Source organism: Silene latifolia, chromosome Y (genome assembly GCF_048544455.1).
Source record: "Silene latifolia isolate original U9 population chromosome Y, ASM4854445v1, whole genome shotgun sequence".
Classification (NCBI taxonomy): Eukaryota; Viridiplantae; Streptophyta; class Magnoliopsida; order Caryophyllales; family Caryophyllaceae; genus Silene; species Silene latifolia.
In genome coordinates, this window is record NC_133538.1 from 207902680 (window position 1) to 207921496 (window position 18817).

Below are 18817 nucleotides of genomic sequence, written 5' to 3' on the forward strand. Positions count from 1 at the left end.
GATTGGTTATAAGACCTGAGGTGGTAGTTAGTATGAGGTGGTAGTTAGTATGGTCTGTAATGAGGTGAGTATGAGAGTTTGTCAATGTCATATTAGGAGCAAGCATAGAAATACAAATCAATGGCTAGATGAGATATGTAATCGCAGGGTAGTCACGGTGACTACTCCTTAATTGTTGTAAGGGTGATATTATTTTCTAATGGAAGCTTACATTTACCCAAAAAAAAGTACAATAGAGTAGTAAAGTTTGTAACTTGGACTAACAAATGTATAAATAAAGTAGAATAAGAACTTGAAATAAAATAAAAGAGAGAGAAATTAATTACCTATCTTGTATTAAAGGAGGAATTAAAAGGAGAAATCTTCATACAAATCTTGTAAATTGAAATGCTAAACTAAATCTATACTAAGAAATGTAAAGAAATGAGAGATTTTTTTGATTTTTGGAAGAACAAAATGTAAACCTAACTACTCTATTCCTCATTTCTCGCCTCTCTTGTGTTCTCTGCCTAGAACCAAATGAATAGCTGCATACCAACTCCACCCAAAAAAATGAAGCCTTCTCTCGATTGTCCCCTTATTTCCCTTTTGGTTCCAAAAAGTGACCACCACTTTTTAGTACTCCTTTGAAATTGGAGTCTCATCAAATGAGACAAGGACCATGTGTCCAAGCCCAACAAAGTAGCCCAATGAAAACGTGGAGCATGGTGGAAAAATGATGACCTGAATCTTCATTTGGTTTATTTTGTTTTCGTCTTCCTCTAATTCATTTTGACCGCTTTTCTTACTTGGACTTGGTACCTATAAAATAAATAGACAAAGAGCAGTACAAATATCCAAAGATAATATGTAATTTCATTATTTAAAACTAATTGACTACTACTCTATTTAACACTAATATGAGTGAATAAAGCTGACTCGAGTTATTAATTCGATCAAATAAGGGATAAAATGTGGGATAAAAAATAGGTAAAATAAGGCGTTATCAAAGGGCTTCCGAGAAAACTCTTTGTGCCCTCCAATTGTTGGAGTAGGTGTCATCCACAATAGTGCGTATAATAAATCTCTTAAGAGAAATATACTCGGGATATATTTATATTTTATACTCGTCAGTTGATCAACGTATATCGGTAACAATCAGTCGACTAGGGTTAGACGTTACTATCGTATGACGGTGGTATTCAACTGATCTCTTTCGGTCACACTTATAAGATGATACCCAATCGAAAAACTAATAAGTTCAATCTATATATATATATATATATATATATATATATATATATCTGTCGAACCCGCCATCAATCGACTTACAATCTAGTTACTCTGAGACGTCACTTCATTTGAGAAACTAGGGAAAATACTACAATGTTAATTATGTTCACTTAAATAAGGTTCAACGTTGTCTCAACAACCTATTTGGATAAAAAAAACAGTATTTAAAATAAAATCAAGTCGAGTTTAGAAAAAAACTCAAACGATAAATGCAATTATCATATATGTAAAAATTAATACAATATCTAAATACATATCTCATAATATACGGCAATTCTGGTACTCGCCTCAATCCCATTGAGACGATATGACTTTCATGTTTAGCCTGTGATAAAGGCTTGGTTAAAGGATCAACAATGTTTTCATCTGTCCTAGCCTTACAAACCACTATTTCTTTCCTTTCTACGTAATCTCTAAATACATGAATGTTTAGATTTGTTACTAGACTTAGGCTCCTTAGCCTGAAAAATTGCTCCACTATTATCACAATAAACAGTGATAGGATTTTTGGCTGTAGGAACTACTTTTAGTCCCTCCAAAACTTGCCGAATCCAAACAGCTTCCATTGCAGCTTTAGATGCTGCAATGTACTCAGCTTCCATTGTAGAATCCGTAATGACTGACTCCTTGAAACTCCTCCAGCATACCACTCCTCCATTCATTATAAAGATAAAACCAGCTTGAGATTTTAAATCAACCCTATCCGTTTGGAAACTGGTGTATGTGTAACCCTTTACACATAACTCATAATCTCTTCCAAACACCAAGAATGAATCCTTAGTCCTTCTCAAGTACTTAAGGACATTCTTTACGGCAATCTAGTGACTTTCACCTGGATTTGCTTGGGGCTTGTCATGCTCAAAGCATATGACACATCAAGGCGAGTACACGTCATAGCATACATGATTGATCCAACAACGAAAGCATAAGGGGTTAAACTCATGCGTTCAATATCAACGGGTTTAGTAGGACACTGTGACTTGCTCAGAGTAATCCCATGACCCATTGGTAGAAAGCCTTTCTTAGAGTCTTTTATTTTGAACCGGTCAAGAATCTTATCAATATAAGCTTCTTGACTCAATGCCAACATCCTTTTAGATCAATCTCTATTGATCCGGATGTCGAAGATACAATGTGCATATCCTAAGTCTTTCATCTGAAAATGACTACCTAGCCGCTCCTTTACAGAAGTAAGTGTTGGTATATCATTCCCAATGAGTAATATGTCATCCACATTGATGCGTATACGAAGCGGAAGACTTAATTGTTTTGTTTTTGGGTTTATGTTGTGCAAAAGATAAAGGATATTTGTTTCGATTCCTTGTGAAGAGATCGAAAACAATGGGATATTTGGTATCACTAGACCTATAGTGATAACAATGGGGAATTACTCGAACCGCGTCAAGAAATTCAACTTAAACTGCGGAGCGCGTCCTTAGTTCAAGGCAAGATTCGAAAGCATCGACTCTTTGGAAAAGATTGAAACTCAAGTTTCTCTCTCAAAAGGTTTTTCTTAAATTGTTTGATGGATTACAAATGAGGAGGCTAGGTCCTTATATAGGATAAAAAACCTTGGCCTCCAAGCAAGCATTTAATGCTAGTTTGTAAGTTCTAGGATGATTGATCACATAGAACTTACAACCTAAACCCTTTTTTCCAACTTTTATTCAAACTAGGTAGAAAATGCAAAAAAACATGAAATGGGATTCTTCCTCCTTGGTGCCGCCACATTTCGGCCTTCTTCCTTGTTCCCACACGGCATCAAGGCTTTCGCGGGTCTTGAGCTTCGATCGCACATATTTCCTTTCTTTTACGCGAGCCCATACAATCTTCGTGCATAAAAAATGTATTACTCGGGCTTGGCTTTGCTTGGTGCTCTAAGTCGATCACAACTTCTTCTATTGGGTCCATATCCGCGTCATCTCCTCCCTCTTGAAAAGGAATTGCCCTCAATTCCTTAATTCCATCGTCGTCGACGTAAGGAGATAGATCCCCGATGTTGAAAGTAGCGTGCACTCCATATTCTCCGGGTAGTTCGATTTTGTAAGCGTTATCGCCCACCTTTGATATCACCCTGTAAGGACCTTCCGCACGCGGCATAAGTTTGTTTTTGCGTTTGTTTGGAAACCGCTCCTTCCTCAGGTGTAACCATACGAGGTCTCCTTCGCTGAAAGTTTTTGGCCGGCGGTTTTTGTTTGCCTTGCGCTTGTATACCTCATTAATCTTCTCGATTCTTGCCCGGACTTGATCATTGATTTCAGTTTGGACTCAGCATCCTTGTGAATGAGTTCATCCTTGGGGAGGGGAATGAGGTATAGCGGTAGATAGGGGTTTATGCCATATACGACCTCAAATGGCGAGTGCTTTGTCGCATACGTTAGGGAGCGGTTATATGCGAACTCGGCGTGAGCGAGTTTCAAGTCCCAATCTTTCTGAGTTTTGCTCACAAGACTTTGCAGCATCGTTCCCAAAGTGCGATTTGTGTCCTCCGTTTGTCCGTCCGTTTGGGGATGGTGAGAGGTACTGAATAAGAGCTTGGTTCCCACTCTTTTCCACAGCGTTTTCCAGAAGTAGCTTAGGAACTTGGAATCTCGATCGGAGACTATTGTTCTTGGGATTCCGTGGAGTCACATGACTTCTCGAAAATACAAATCTGCCACATTGCTGGCGTCATCGGTTTTGTGACACGCGATAAAGTGAGCCATCTTAGAGAATCGGTCGACCACTACCATGATCGCATCTTTGCCTCTCTGGGTCCGAGGTAATGCCACAATGAAATCCATTGATATGTCTTCCCACGGTCGGCATGGGATAGGCAAGGGTATATATTCCCCAGGTTGGAATTTGCTTTTGGCCATGTGACATGCGATGCATTTTCGTACTATTGCTTGTACGTCTCCTTGTAGCTGCGGCCAATAAAAATGCTCCTTGAGGATATCCACGGTTTTGTTAACTCCAAAATGTCCCCCAAGTCCACCTCCATGGGCTTCTCGAATAAGGAGTTCTCGGATTGGAAGTTTTGGCACACAAAGTCTGTTACCTTTAAAAAGGAAACCATCTTGAGTAATGAATTCATCATGAGTCCCGGTTTTGCAAAGCTCGAAGGTTTCCCTAAAGTCGGGATCATGCTCGTAAGAACCCTTCAATGCCTCGAATCCCAGCAATCGGATATCGAGTACTGTCAATAACGAGTATCTCCGTGAGAGGGCATCGACCACCACATTACTTTTGCCAGTTTTGTATTTTGAGGAAAAATGGAAGGACTGTAAGAATTCCACCCACTTGGCATGCCTTGAGTTCAACTTTTGTTTCCCATTGATATGTTTTAATGATTCGTGGTCCGAATGTAGAATGAAATGACTTGGTCGGAGATAGTGACTCCAATGTTGTAGAGCTCTTACGATCGCATAGAATTCCTTGTCGTAAGTCGCGTAATTGAGCCTGGCCCCGTTCAGTTTCTCGGAGAAGTAAGCGATGGGTCGCTTTCCTTGCACTAGTACGGCTCCAATTCCAACACCGCTTGCGTCACATTCGACCTCGAACGGGCGGGTGAAATCCGGGAGCGCCAACAATGGTGCTTCACAAAGTTTTTGGATAATTGTCTCGAACGCCTTTTGAGCGGTTTGAGTCCATACAAAAGTTCCCTTCTTTGTACATTCGGTGATAGGGCTAGCGATGGTGCTAAATTCCCGAATGAATCTTCGATAGAACGATGCAAGTCCGTGAAAGGATCGGACTTCTGTGACAGTCTTGGGAAAGGGCCATGACTTGATTGCTTCAATCTTGGATTGATCGACTGAAACCCCTTCTTTAGAAACCTTGTATCCAAGAAAGATAACGCTTTCGACTAAGAATGAGCACTTCTCCCTTTTACCATAGAGTTGTTGTTCCCGAAGTGTGTTGAACACTTTACGAAGATGTTGGAAGTGATCATCCTTGCTCTGACTGTAGATCAAAATATCGTCCAAGTAAACGACCACGAATCTGCCTAGGAAAGGCTTGAGTAAACGGCCAATTTTTGCTCTCATTGCATCCATGTCGTCTTTCCATGGTTTTGCTGCTCCATCGCTATATTCGGCATCATCTCCAATAGCCATGACTTCCTAAGACCGATTTATTAGGGAATAAATCAAAAACCTAGGCTCTGATAACCAATTTGATATAGAATTCGTAGGTTTTGAACGAACGAATTAGGGTTTGCAAAGTTACAGCAGGAGCTATAACTTAAACGAATTGAAAATCTTGAAACTTAAGATAAAATCTGATTTTTGTATGTGGATTTTCGTGTAATTGATTGGGAACGAAGTTTTGGATTGAATGATATGCGTGAATTGGAACAAAGTAACCGGATAGGATAGTGGATCTCGTTCTAACCTCGCAAGGTTATAGCTCAATCTACTATAACTTTCAGCCTCGCAAGGAAGAAAGAAACTAACAACCTCGCAAGATTAATTAGGGTTAGCTTGATGCAGGGGCATACTCGGACAAGCAAGAAACACGGGTTACTTGGTGAGCAAGCAAGGGAGCTGGATTAATTGGCGTGCAAGTAACACGGATTCCGAGTCCGAGTTGTGGAGACACGGTTTCCTAAAAAATGTGGAGTTAGTTTTAGTTTATTTTATTTAATTTCGAATAAGATTAGGAAAGGTTAGCTTATCCTAATTCTAGTGATATTAGGAAAACTTGTTATTTCCTAATCCTAGTTTAATTAGAATACCCTAAATCTGATTGTATTTTAATTATTATTAGTTTAATAACTTTTCTAGTTAGTTTAGGGAAGGAGTAGATAGCTTGAGGAGCAAGCTAAGGAATTAGATCTCGAGTCAGATTTCTGACATCGAGTAGGATTAGGAAAGATAGCTTAGGAGTATAAATAGGACTTCGTTGTAACCTTATTTTTCAGATTATGAGATTAAATAAAAAAAACGTTCCCAGTGTGAGAACAATCGAGTTTTAAAGCTTGCGGGCTTTGGCTTTCAGATCTTCCTTGCGAGGTTGATCATTTGAGCGTTTCGAGTTCATACCTTGCGAGGCGGAGAGCGAGATTCACCATACTATCCCGGTTACTTTGTTACTTTTCACGTTTTACAACAATTTCAATTAATATTCCGCTGCGTTAATCCTAAAATACTTAGAAGAACAGACAAACAAACTGTCAGATTGTCAAGTTTTCATCCTAAACAGACGGTCGATCTGTTCAATCTAATTCGTCCAAGTTATTTTACATCATAGCTCACAAATGTAAACTTTTTATTAAAACTCATAATCTGAAAAATAGGGTTTACATGAGGCCCTATTTATACTAACTCCTCCTCCAAGCTATCTTGGGGAAAAAGATAAGAATCAAACAACTAAATAAAATCTGATATTATCTCTTATCTTAGCTAATAAGCTAAGAATAATATCTTTTATTTTAAGATAAATTAATAACTAATAAAATCTAACACCAGCTACCAATACCCGAACACAAGCCCGGCATTCGGTTATTTAGTAACCGTGTTTTCAGCCAACGCCTCTTCGGTACAAGCCCACTTCAACAACGTCACACAACTCGAGGCAAACTTGAATCCCTCTACGATTTGGGCCACATTTCGACTAATAAGAACTTCATTTTCACTATCGAGCAATGCTCCCGCATCATTCTCTCCTTCTTTTTGAAAATTTGGCCTCAAATCATCGTCATCCAGATACGGCGACAGGTCTCCCACGTTGAAAGTAGCACTCACACCTCCATACTCGCTTGGTAACTCAAGTTTATAGGGATTTGAACCATAACATTCCAAAACCTTGAACGGACCATCAGCTCTCGGCATAAGCTTATTCTTCCGCTTCGATGGAAATCGTTCTTTCCTCAAGTGTAGCCACACAAGATATCCTACCTTAAACACGGGCTATTTGCGATGCTTATTTGCTTTCTCCTTATACCTTGCATTCGCCTTCTCAATTTGAGCTCTTACCTGCTCACAAGTACGAAGAAATGTCGCTTGTCTATCTTTTGCTTCGAAACTCATGAGATCTTTCTTTGGGATTGGAACCAAGTCAATAGGCAGAAATGGATTGACTCCGTACACAATTTCGAATGGGGCTCTCCCAGTAGTAACAGATGGGGTTCGATTGTAAGCAAACTCGGCGTGTGAGAGTTTAACATCCCAATCCTTTGTGCTCTTGCTAACTAATCCTCTCAACAAACTTCCAAGAGTGCGATTAGTTACTTCCGTCTGACCATCTGTTTGTGGATGGTGAGAAGTACAGAAAAGTAACTTAGTTCCCATCAAACGCCATAACGTTTTCCAGAAATAACTAAGAAACTTTACATCTCGATCCGATACAATGGTAAGTGGAATTCCATGTAAACGAACCACCTCTTTGTAATACAGATCAGCAACATTAGTAGCATCATCGGTTTTATGACAAGGAATAAAATGAGCCATCTTCGAAAACCGATCAACAACCACCATTATAGAGTCTTTACCACGCTGCGTTCTAGGCAATCCGAGTATAAAATCCATACTCACCTCGCTCCAAGGCTATTTCGGAACTGGTAATGGCGTGTACAACCCTTTAGCAAATGAACTCTTCGCTTTTTGACACACAACACACTTAGCCACGATTTCTTGAACATCCTTAATCATCTTTGGCCAATAAAAATGTTCACTTATAATGTCGTAAGTTTTATAAGAACCAAAGTGACCAGCTATTGCTCCTCCATGAGCTTCGCGAACAAGTAATTCCTGAATCGAACTTTGTGGAATACAAAGTCGATTTCCCTTGAATAAAAAGCCCATCTTGCAATGTATAAGTTCCAGTAGGCTCAATCAATTCTTTAGCAAAAGACGGATCAGCCTTGTACAGCTCCTTAATATGCTCGAAACCCAACAATCTTGCATCGAGCTCAACCAACAAACAATGCCTCCTAGAAAGTGCATCAGCTACAACATTCGAACTTCCCGTCTTATACTTTGATGAGAAAGTAAAAGATTGTGGAAACTCGACCCATTTAGCGTGCCTTTGATTTAACTTGTGCTGCCCATGTATATGCTTAAGAGCCTCGTGATCAGAATGTAACACAAACGGCTTCGGTCGCAAATAGTGACTCCAATGGTCTAATGCTCTCACAATGGCATAGAATTCTTTATCGTAAGTTGAGTAGTTCAACCTTGCTCCACCTAGCTTCTCACTGAAATATGCAATCGGCCTTTTTTCTTGTACCAATACAGCACCAATTCCAACGCCACTCGCATCACATTCGACCTCAAACAACTTGTCGAAATCAGGAAGTGCTAAAATAGGCCCGGAACACAACTTACTCTTTACTTCTTCAAACGCCTTTTGGGTGCTAGTAGTCCACACGAACTCTCCTTTTTTGGTCAGTTCTGTAATTGGGGCCATGATGGAACTGAACCCTTGAATGAATCGCCTATAGAATGATGCTAATCCATGGAAACTTTGCACCTCTGTAGTCGATTTAGGAACCGGCCAGGCCTGAATTGCGTCGATCTTAGATGGGTCCATACTCACACCATCTTTACCAACAATATAGCCAAGAAACACCACACTCGGCACCATAAACGTGCACTTCTAAAGCTTGCCAAATAGTTTCTGTTTTCGCATAACTTCGAATATAGCTCTAAGATATTGCTTGTTCTCTTCTTCATTCTTGCTATAAATCAGAATGTCATCGAGATATACAACCACGAACTTGTTAAGGAAAGGTCTTAACACTTCATTCATAAGCCTCATAAACGAGCTAGGAGCATTACACAGCCCAAATGGCATGACGAGCCATTCGTATAACCCCTGTTTCGTTTTGAATGCCGTCTTCCATTTATCTACCTCTCGAATCCTCATCTGATGATAACCACTCCGTAAATCAAGTTTGGAGAAAACACACAAACCAGAAAGTTCGTCCAACATATCATCAAGCCTTGGCATAGGAAAGCGGTATTTGATTGTAATGTTGTTCACCGCCCTACTGTCAATACACATTCGCCAAGTTCCCTCCTTTTTTGGCACTAATAACGCTGGTACTGCACATGGACTCAAGCTCTCTTGCACATACCCTCGATCAATTAGTTCCTGTACTTGCCTTTGTAATTCCTTAGCTTCCTCGGGATTACACCGATAAGCCGGTTTATTAGGCAAAGCAGCTCTGGGAATCAAGTCAATGCGATGTTCAATTCCCCGCAATGGAGGTAACCCATATGGTAACTCCTCGGGAAACACATCCATGAACTCGTCAAGTAACCCCTGCACTCCTTGGCGGTTACTCTCACCAACGGACTCCAAGTCTCGGACAACCAGCACATATGCTTGTTCTCCTTGAGCAAGGACCTCCTCTATTGCACTTGCATCTAACAACAAACTCTCTTTTGCAGCGGGTTTATTTCGTTTACTTGGTGACAATGGTTTAAGATGGTATTTAGCTTTTCCTTTAGTCACGATATAAACATTACCCCTGCCATCATGCTCAACCCTACGATCACATTGCCACGGCCTTCCCAACAATATATGACAAGCATTCATTGGAATCACGTCACATAATATTTCATCTTCATACGGTCCTAATTTCAAAGAAACTAAGGCCTGTTTCTTAACCAAGATCCCGTTATTCCCATCAAGCCAATGCAATTTATACGGTTTAGGGTGATTTTTCGTAGGTAATTTCAGATTGTCAACAAGTTCCCTAGACACGACATTAGTTCAAGAACCGCTATCAACAATAAGATTGCAAAGCTGATTGTTTACCTTACAACGAGAGTGAAACAATCGTTCCCTTTGCTCCTCCTCAACGCGAGCAGCCTCGGTGTGGAGACTTCGGATTACCAACACCTCTTTCTCCTCATCACTATAAGGATCAATAATATGAACCTCTCCATCGCTATTCTCCTCTTCTTGCACAGCTGAACTCGATTATGGTTCGGGAAGTACAAAATTTGGAACTAAATCCACCAATTCTTGAATCGTTAGGGCTCGCTTTTGCGGACATTCGTTGGCAATGTGCCCATATCCCTGGCACTTGAAACACCTCCTCAATCTCGCATCCTTTATTTCAACCGCCGTACCCTTGCCCTTGTCTTTTGGGTCTTCTTTTCGTGTCTCCTTGCTACTAGACGCTGTAGTTGCTGGTTTCGAATAAGAATTCGAACCCTTTGAATAATAACGAGAATAGGATTTCTTGCCCTTATTTTGCTTCTCGAATTTAAGAGCCAACCTGCAAACATCATCAAATCCATCGTAATTCTGGATTTCTACTCGTTGTTGAAGCGTTGGATTGAGGCCTCGAATAAATCGTGTTGTCCTCAATTCTTCTTTCTCTTCCAAATCGCAAACAATGCTCAACTTCTCAAATTCTTTCACATAATCAGCAACGTTCAAACCCTCTTGTGCTAAATATGTTAGCTTTAAATAGTTGTCCTGCTCATAATCCCTAGGCAGAAACCGCTTCATCAAATGTTTCTTCAATTTTTCCCAAGTGTCAATTTTCGGTTTTCTGTCCCTTTTTCATTGCTTTTTCATATTTTTGTACCACAAAGACGCATACTTGGTTAATTTTAAGGTAGCAACCTTAAATTGCCAATGCTCATCGTAGTCTTTGTAATCGAATATTCTCTCTGCTTGACGAATCCAATCTAGAAACTTTTCAGCATCTAGATCTCCATCAAACTCGGGTTTTGAACGAACGAATTAGGGTTTGCAAAGTTACAGCAGGAGCTATAACTTAAACGAATTGAAAATCTTGAAACTTAAGATAAAATCTGATTTTTGTATGTGTATTTTCGTGTAATTGATTGGGAACGAAGTTTTGGATTGAATGATATGCGTGAATTGGAACAAAGTAACCGGATAGGATAGTGGATCTCGTTCTAACCTCGCAAGGTTATAGCTCAATCTACTATAACTTTCAGCCTCGCAAGGAAGAAAGAAACTAACAACCTCGCAAGATTAATTAGGGTTAGCTCACAAATGTGAACTTTTTATTAAAACTCATAATCTGAAAAATAGGGTTTACATGAGGCCCTATTTATACTAACTCCTCCTCCAAGCTATCTTGGGGAAAAAGATAAGAATCAAACAACTAAATAAAATCTGATATTATCTCTTATCTTAGATAATAAGCTAAGAATAATATCTTTTATTTTAAGATAAATTAATAACTAATAAAATCTAACACCAGCTACCAATATCCGAACACAAGCCCGACATTCGGTTATTTAGTAACCGTGTTTTCAGCCCACGCCTCTTCGGTACCAGCCCACTTCAAATACGTCACACAACTCGAGCCAAACTTGAATCCCTCTACGATTTGGGCCACATTTCGACTAATAAGAACTTCATTTTCACTATCGAGCAATGCTCCCGCATCACCCTTTGCCACCAAGTTAGCCTTGTAAACATCTTTGTTTTCATCCAAGCCGATCTTGATCTTAAAGATCCATTTATATTAAATAGGTCTATATTCTTCAGGCAAATCAACCAAATCCCATACTTGATTATCGCGCATGGAGTCCATTTCAGAACGCATGACTTCTAGCTATAGCTTAGAGTTGGGATTAGCAATAGCTGCCTTGTAGGTCGCAGGTTCGTTTCTTTCTAAAAGTAACACGTTATTATCATCACCCTCCTCAATAATACCAAGGTACCTATCAGGTGGGTGACTCGCTCTACCTGACTTCCTAGGTTCCGAAGGAATAACAACAGAGCCAGGCGAAGAAGGAACATTTTTCTGCGTTATCTCCTCGGTTTGTGACTCTTGGAACTTCACTAAGTTCAAATTTTCTCCCACTCTGTCTTCTAGAAATAAACTCCTTTTCTAGAAAGACACTATCTCGAGCTAGCTAGAAATACTTTATTCTCGTGATGGTTGTAGAAGTAATAGCCACGTGTCTCCTTTGGATAACCTACAAATAGACATTTTATGGATCGAGGAGCTAGCTTATCGACAGACTTGTTCTTGACAAAAGCCTCACAACTCCAAATTCTAAACATAGACAAATTAGGGACACTCCCTTTCCACATCTTATACGGAGTCTTTTCAACTACTTTAGCCGGGCTTCGATTTAGTGAGAATATTGCAAATAAAACTGTGAAACTCCAAAACAAATCAGGTGTCCTCCATAATAATGCGTCTACATAATAAATCTCATAAGAGGAATATATTCGGGATATATTAATATTTTATACTCGTTAGTTGATCAACGTATATTGGTAACAATCAGCCGACTAGGGTTAGACGTTACTGGGGTATGACGGCGGTGTTCAAGTTATCCCTTTCGGTCACACCTATAGGATGATACTCTAGAAAAACTAATAAATTGTATATGATACATTTTATTAGTCCCTTGAATTATTGACTAAGGTTAGTCATGTGAGATTTATATTTGATAATGAGTTAGGAACTCAGGCCAACAAAATTTATTATTCAATTATATAGTTGACTAGTAAATTTTGTGTCTTAAAAAAAGATTTTTAGGAATTCGAAGGCCATGGATAGAGAGAAGATTTCTTTCTCAAGAAACCCCTGAAAACCCCAAAAACACGTCATCTTTTTTTCAAAATTCAGCTTGTTTTCCATGGCTAAGACTCGAGGCCGTAATAAAAATGTTACAACAGACGCTACTGTAGATGTTCGTGAACCATAAATGGAGGAAATACCAGAAATTGGTGTTAATTTGGATAATTCTGAGGCTCCGATCACCAATACTTTGGATAATCAAATCCAACAAAATTCAGGTATCCCTACTCCTGGAACTGTGGATCAATTACTCAACCTTAATGGGCTGTTAGATAAACTAGTCACCCTTTCGTCGGATGTGGTGACGGAAATTTCATTGAGTTCGAATGCACCGTCTGTGACTGATTTAGGTATAGGATTTACTAAATCATGGAGTAATATTGTTAAACCAAAACCTGGAATGAGTCTACACTATTGTGATAAGAGTGCTGAATCGCAAATAGTGGATGTATTAGAAGAGGATGTTGAGGATGAGATTAAGTTCTAAAACAACACTTTAATGGGTAATTTCTTAGGTGCTAAACCAAAATTAAAGGAAGTTGATGAGTATGTATTGAAGTGTTGGAAGAGTGTTGATAGGCCAATTGTGTAGTATTACAGGAAAGGTTAGTATAGTTTCAGGTTCTTATCAGCAAGCGATATGAATGAAATATTGAAAGGAGGGCCTTAGAACATGGGTGCTAGTGCTCTGGTTTTAAAACAATGGACACCAATGTTCTCTAAGGAAATGGACTCAGTATCCACAATTCCTGCTTGGGTGCTTTTTCCAGACTTAGACCCTTTTATGTGGTCAGAGAAAGTGTTGAGTAAGATGGTCAGTGTTGCTGGTAAACCTCTCTTTGCTGACTTGCCCACCACATATAAGTCTAAGCTATCATTTGATAGGGTATTGGTGGAGGTAGATGTTGCAAGTACTCTCCTAACTACTGTGCAACTGAACTCCCTTACCATGGTGAGAGCACTCAGAGGATCATCTATGAATGGCTGCCCCATTACTGTCATTGTTGTAGGAAGTTAGGTCACACAAAAGAAAAATGCAAGTTCACCAAAATTAATAAGAAGATTGATGAGATAAGGACAACCAAGGTTGTTCAGGAATATAGGGTAATACAAACGACAGAGAATCCTACTGCTCCCATTTCAGGTGTCTCAGACTCTGAATGCTATGTGCTAGGCCAAAATCCTCCTAAGTTAGGGGTTGAGACCTCCACTGAGGTAGTTGGCAAGAGCTCAGAATGTCGAGGACTAGGCTCATAACCAACTATCTTAGAGGTGATATCCCCACTACGTGATAAAGGGGAAGACTTAGAATGCACTGAGCTAGGTCACAGAGACACTAGAAATGTTGAAGTGGTGGATTTATGCAGGACAGGACAACAGACTGAGATTGTACCAGAATCTGCAGACCTGGAATTGCAGAACACCTATTATGTGCTACAAAATAATGAGGATGTGGAGGAGATATCACGGTTGGAAGTTACTCAGGCAAGGGTTCCACCTGATCCTGGTCAATGATTATCTCTTCATGGAATATTAGGGGTTTTAATGACCCAATAAAGCAGCAAGAGGTTAGGGGTTATTTACTATCAAATAAAGTAGAGGTGTTTGGATTATTAGAGACAAGAGTCAAATTAAACAATGCTGCTGCTATTTGTAGATTGTTCTCTTCTTTTTCCATTATAAATAATTATTCTCACCACTATAATGGGAGAATATGGGTTTTCTTAAATAGACGAATGGTGACAGTCCTTTCCTCTAGAATTCATGACCAACTGATTCATGTGAAGCTCTTGAACCATGTGTCAAATAAAACTGTTTCAGTAACTTTTATTTATGGGAGTAACGATGGAGTTGAAAGAGAAGGTTTATGGGAGGAATTGAGGCAGATTGCACTAACTGTTGATGAATGGATCATTCTGGGTGATTTCAATATTGTTAGGGCTGTGGAGGAACGAATTGGACCTAATCCCCCATCTTTAACTGAGATACTTGCCTTTAATCAATGTCTATTGGATAGTAATTTGGAGGATTTGCAAAGCTACGGATGTGAGTATACCTGGACCAATAAGAGAGAGGTGGAAACTAGAATTTGGTCTAAATTGGACAGAGTTCTAGCCAATCCTTCCTGGTTGGTTCAGTATCCACATACTCAAGTTACTATTTTGCCTTCTGGGATTTCAGATCATTCTCCTTTATTGGTTCAGATACAGGAGACTTACCAAATTCGAAAGAAATTCAGCTATTTAAATTGTTGGGAGGAGAGTCAGGATTATGATTCCATTGTATCACAGGCCTGGGGATTTACAGTTAGAGGGAATGCTATGTTGAAACTATTTGCAAAGCTCAAGAATGTTAGACAGGAATTTATTGAGTTGTACAAGAGGAACTATTCTGGGTTATCTGGGCAAGTAAAACATCTCAAAACTGCTCTGCAATTATGTTAGAATCAGGTCCAATTAGCTCCCCTAGAGTCCTCTCATCTGGAGCAGAAGAAGAGTCTACTAGAAAAATATTGTAAACTCAGAAGAATGGAAAGAAGCAGCTTATTACAGAGGGCTAAAATCCAAAATATAAAACACAATGATGCTCCAACTAGTTATTTCTTTGCAAGAATAGCAGTTAGGAAGAATCAATGTATTGTTGGGAAAATTCAAGATAGAGAAGGCAATGTTAGAGAAGGGATTATTGATGTTAACAATGCCTTTGTGGACTATTATAAGTGGTTATTAGGGGAGAAAATGCACACAGTTGACCTTTCACCATCTTTGATGAAGAGACCTAAGCTAGTGGAGTCTGATTGGGACCAACTTTTCAAGCCTGTGGAGGAACTGGAAATTAGGAAAGCATTGTTCTCAATTGACTCTAACAAAAGTCCTACTTAAGACCCTCTCTTAAGTTTCACATTATCTTATAACATGATCAAAACATTGATTCCAACTCATTGATGTCCTACTTAAGACCCTCTCTTAAGTTTCACATTATCTTAGGATTGCAAGAATCTACAAAACTCAAGACATGTATTGAATACATTCCTTCTTAATTGAAGAAGTGGGTTTTAGATTCACTCGCTATAGGGTAGCTTCAACTTCATCTAATGTATGATCAGTTCAGAGAAAGTGAGGTCAAAGTGGCATGGGCTCGGGGAGTCTGGCATAGAGTTGTGCTTCCTAAACATAGTTTCTTTATGGTGTTGGCTATGCAGAGGCGCCTTGCAACAACTGATAAGCTTAACCACAAAGGTCTCTGTATAGTAAACCGCTGCATCTTATGTAAAGCAGCCTGTGAAACACACAGGCACTTGTTTTTTAGATGTCCATTTGCTGCTGCTGTATGGAAGGGTGTACTAGTCTGGTTGAAGTTACAAGGTAGGACTATTGATATGAGGACTGAACTACGTTGGATAGCAGGAAGGAGAGTGCGAAGACACTGGAAAGCTTCATGGTATATGGGTTGTCTAAATGCTACAGTCTATAGTATATGAGAGGAACGAAATTCTCGCATTTTTTGAGAAACTGAACATACCATAGACTATTTGATTCGAAGAATTCAATTCCTAGTAAGTGTAAGAATTTTATTTATAAGTCACCAAAAATATGAGGATGAGATAATTGAGAACTTTAATTCTTAGGTCCGTCTAAGTATTGGTTGTACATTGTAAGAATTGGCCTCTTTTATTCCCAATATGGATGAATAATATGGCTTGCTTTTCTTGCAAAAAATAAAAAAAAAATTAAAAAAAAATAATTTTGTGTCTTATGTTAATATGATTAAATAAGACGATAGTTAGTAATTAATAGTTAATTTACTAAATTAATGCAGTAAATGTATATATATATTGTGAGGCGGAGGTAATTAGCTAATTAAAGTTATAAGGGGTTGTAAAATAAGCTAATTGGGTTTAATAAGAACAATAATTATTTATAGATATAATGGTCAAATATCACTTAAAAGTTAAGAGTATATTTTTATGTTAATTGTGATATTTAATTTTTAAATAATCAAATTAACAATTAATTATATGAGATAATTAAATAGAGAACTTATAAGCATTTGTAGGACAAATGTCGAATGTCAAAATAAAACCCGAAACTTAAAATAGGCCGGTTGAGTCCACAAACATAATATCATGGTTTTTGGTCAATTTTTTGGCCAAACCGTAAGACCTTGTCTCCCTCATTATTCATGGTTTCTTTACATTTCAAATGCCTATAAATACATGAACTATATACATTTGCATGGAAAAGATTTTTAGAAGAAAAATTGGTTCAATTTTCTACCTTGGGTCGGTTGTACTAGAGAGAAAAGGGATCAAAATTGTTCATCCTTTTCTTCCTAAAAACCTTTATCTTTTCACACATAATCTCACATAAATATTAGACATTAATTATTACTATAGTAGTAATAATGTTTCTAGTACAAAAGTTATTATCTAATTAATAATAATTAGGTTTTTAAGGTTAATCTTGGGTGTAATAGGAATGAGGTTTCCTATTTTAGAAACTTGGAGATTGGAGGATCATCCAAGCTTGTAGATTTCCATAAGACAAGAATTGTTGTTGTTCTTATTGCCAATACCCCAATGTGAGGAATTTCTTACTTTTCTCTTATTTTAGCTCTTTTTCTTTGCATGCATGATGAGTTAGATCCATTTTATACTAAATTAGAGTAATTTGTATATAATTAGAGGAGTCTAATTAGGGGTCTAATACTAACAAGTGGTATCAGAGCATTATTAACACATACATGCTAATTTAGAACACATAAATCATTTTTATGAGACAAAATTGATACAATGAAATTTTTTATGTAAAACTTGTTTTTGCATGAAATTTTCATTTGCATATTACGTTACTGACCTTAAAATGTTTTTGATCAAAATTTGGTAATTTGTGGAATTTATTTGCTATTTATTAAGTTATTTCGATAATTAACCGAATTAATATGCTTAATCTGAGTTAAATGTTAACATAAATTATTTGCATGTTAATTTGGTCATGAGAAAATTACATATAGTCACATGCATATTTTACTTAGTCTAAGTGAAACATAGAAATTAATTTGTTAATTTTTATATGTTTATTGTTTAAAATGGTTAAAAACCAATAAATAGTGATTATACTTTTCTCAAATTTTAATCTAAATTCTTTGGTCGATTTTTTTTACTATGATATGGTTCTTGAAATTGTTCCAGAATATCAAAACAACTTATTTTGAATTTTTCATAATTTTTATGATTAGTTTGGAATTAATTCATAAAAGTTGTGAAAAATGCGACTAATTTGTGAAATTAATTGAAATTTTTTTTTGTGGGAAAATTTTTCAAAATTTTTCCTTCTTGGAACGGTTTTAGAATATAAAACATTTTGGTTTCAACTTTTTCATAAGTGTTATGATATTTTTGGAATTAATTCGTAATTGTTATTATTGGGCACAAAAATTGTTCAAATTTGAGTTCAAGCATTGAAATGAAAGTCAAAAAGTGTAACACCCCCATTTATTCAGGAGCCTTTAGCCAGACATTCCCAAACAAATAGAACTGTTACCATCTCGGTTTCCCGAGGTAGTGAATAACAAAGTACAACAAACCAAAGTACTTTAAATTAAAACTTTAATGATTAATATTTTACAATTTTGATCAACTAAGACTTAATATAAAATAATACAACTCGCAGCGAAAATAATAAATAAGTGATATAACTATTATATGTGATCTAGACTTCATCTAAGGTTCTAAGTTGAGCTCTCATCCCAATGCTTCCAAGTCAGCTAATCTTTAGTACCTGTCAAATCTGCTCCCCACAAAACGGTTCACCGTAGGTGTTCACGAATACACAGTCAACCATGAGGTTGAGTAGGAAACTAAACAATGAATGAGAATAAAGCAACCTGCAATATCACTGATACACAAATAAACTCTAACACCACATTCTCGTTCACTACACACCACCGCACACAGTCACTTCTAGACACACAGTCATACTCCACTTCCCACCACCGCACACACCCACTTTTAGACACACAGTCATACTCCTC

The 18817-nt window shown here is 38.0% G+C and overlaps 2 protein-coding genes across 2 annotated transcripts; one reads left to right on the forward strand and one right to left on the reverse strand.

The window, feature by feature from the left end:
* Positions 1-8850: 8850 nt before the first annotated feature.
* LOC141629986 (uncharacterized) lies at positions 8851-10719 on the reverse strand. The gene is made up of 3 exons (XM_074442889.1): positions 10257-10719; positions 10037-10172; positions 8851-9955 (listed from the first exon to the last, which is right to left on the reverse strand). The coding sequence occupies exons 1-3, from the start codon at positions 10717-10719 to the stop codon at positions 8851-8853; spliced, it is 1704 nt and encodes a 567-aa protein (XP_074298990.1).
* A 3576-nt stretch (positions 10720-14295) lies between these two features.
* LOC141629987 (uncharacterized) lies at positions 14296-15228 on the forward strand. The gene has a single exon (XM_074442891.1). It carries the CDS (start codon positions 14296-14298, stop codon positions 15226-15228), a length of 933 nt encoding a protein of 310 aa, XP_074298992.1.
* The last annotated feature ends 3589 nt before the right edge of the window (positions 15229-18817 follow it).

Coding starts and splice junctions, on each gene's coding strand:
- LOC141629986 (XM_074442889.1), bottom strand. CDS start 10,719: ATGAAGCGGTTTCTGCCTAGGGATTATGAGCAGGACAACTATTTAAAG. Junction 10,173..10,256: donor TGGGCACATTGCCAACGAAT/GTCCGCAAAAGC, acceptor AATCGAGTTCAG/CTGTGCAAGAAGAGGAGAAT. Junction 9,956..10,036: donor GAGGAGCAAAGGGAACGATT/GTTTCACTCTCG, acceptor TGTCGTGTCTAG/GGAACTTGTTGACAATCTGA.
- LOC141629987 (XM_074442891.1), top strand. CDS start 14,296: ATGATTATCTCTTCATGGAATATTAGGGGTTTTAATGACCCAATAAAG.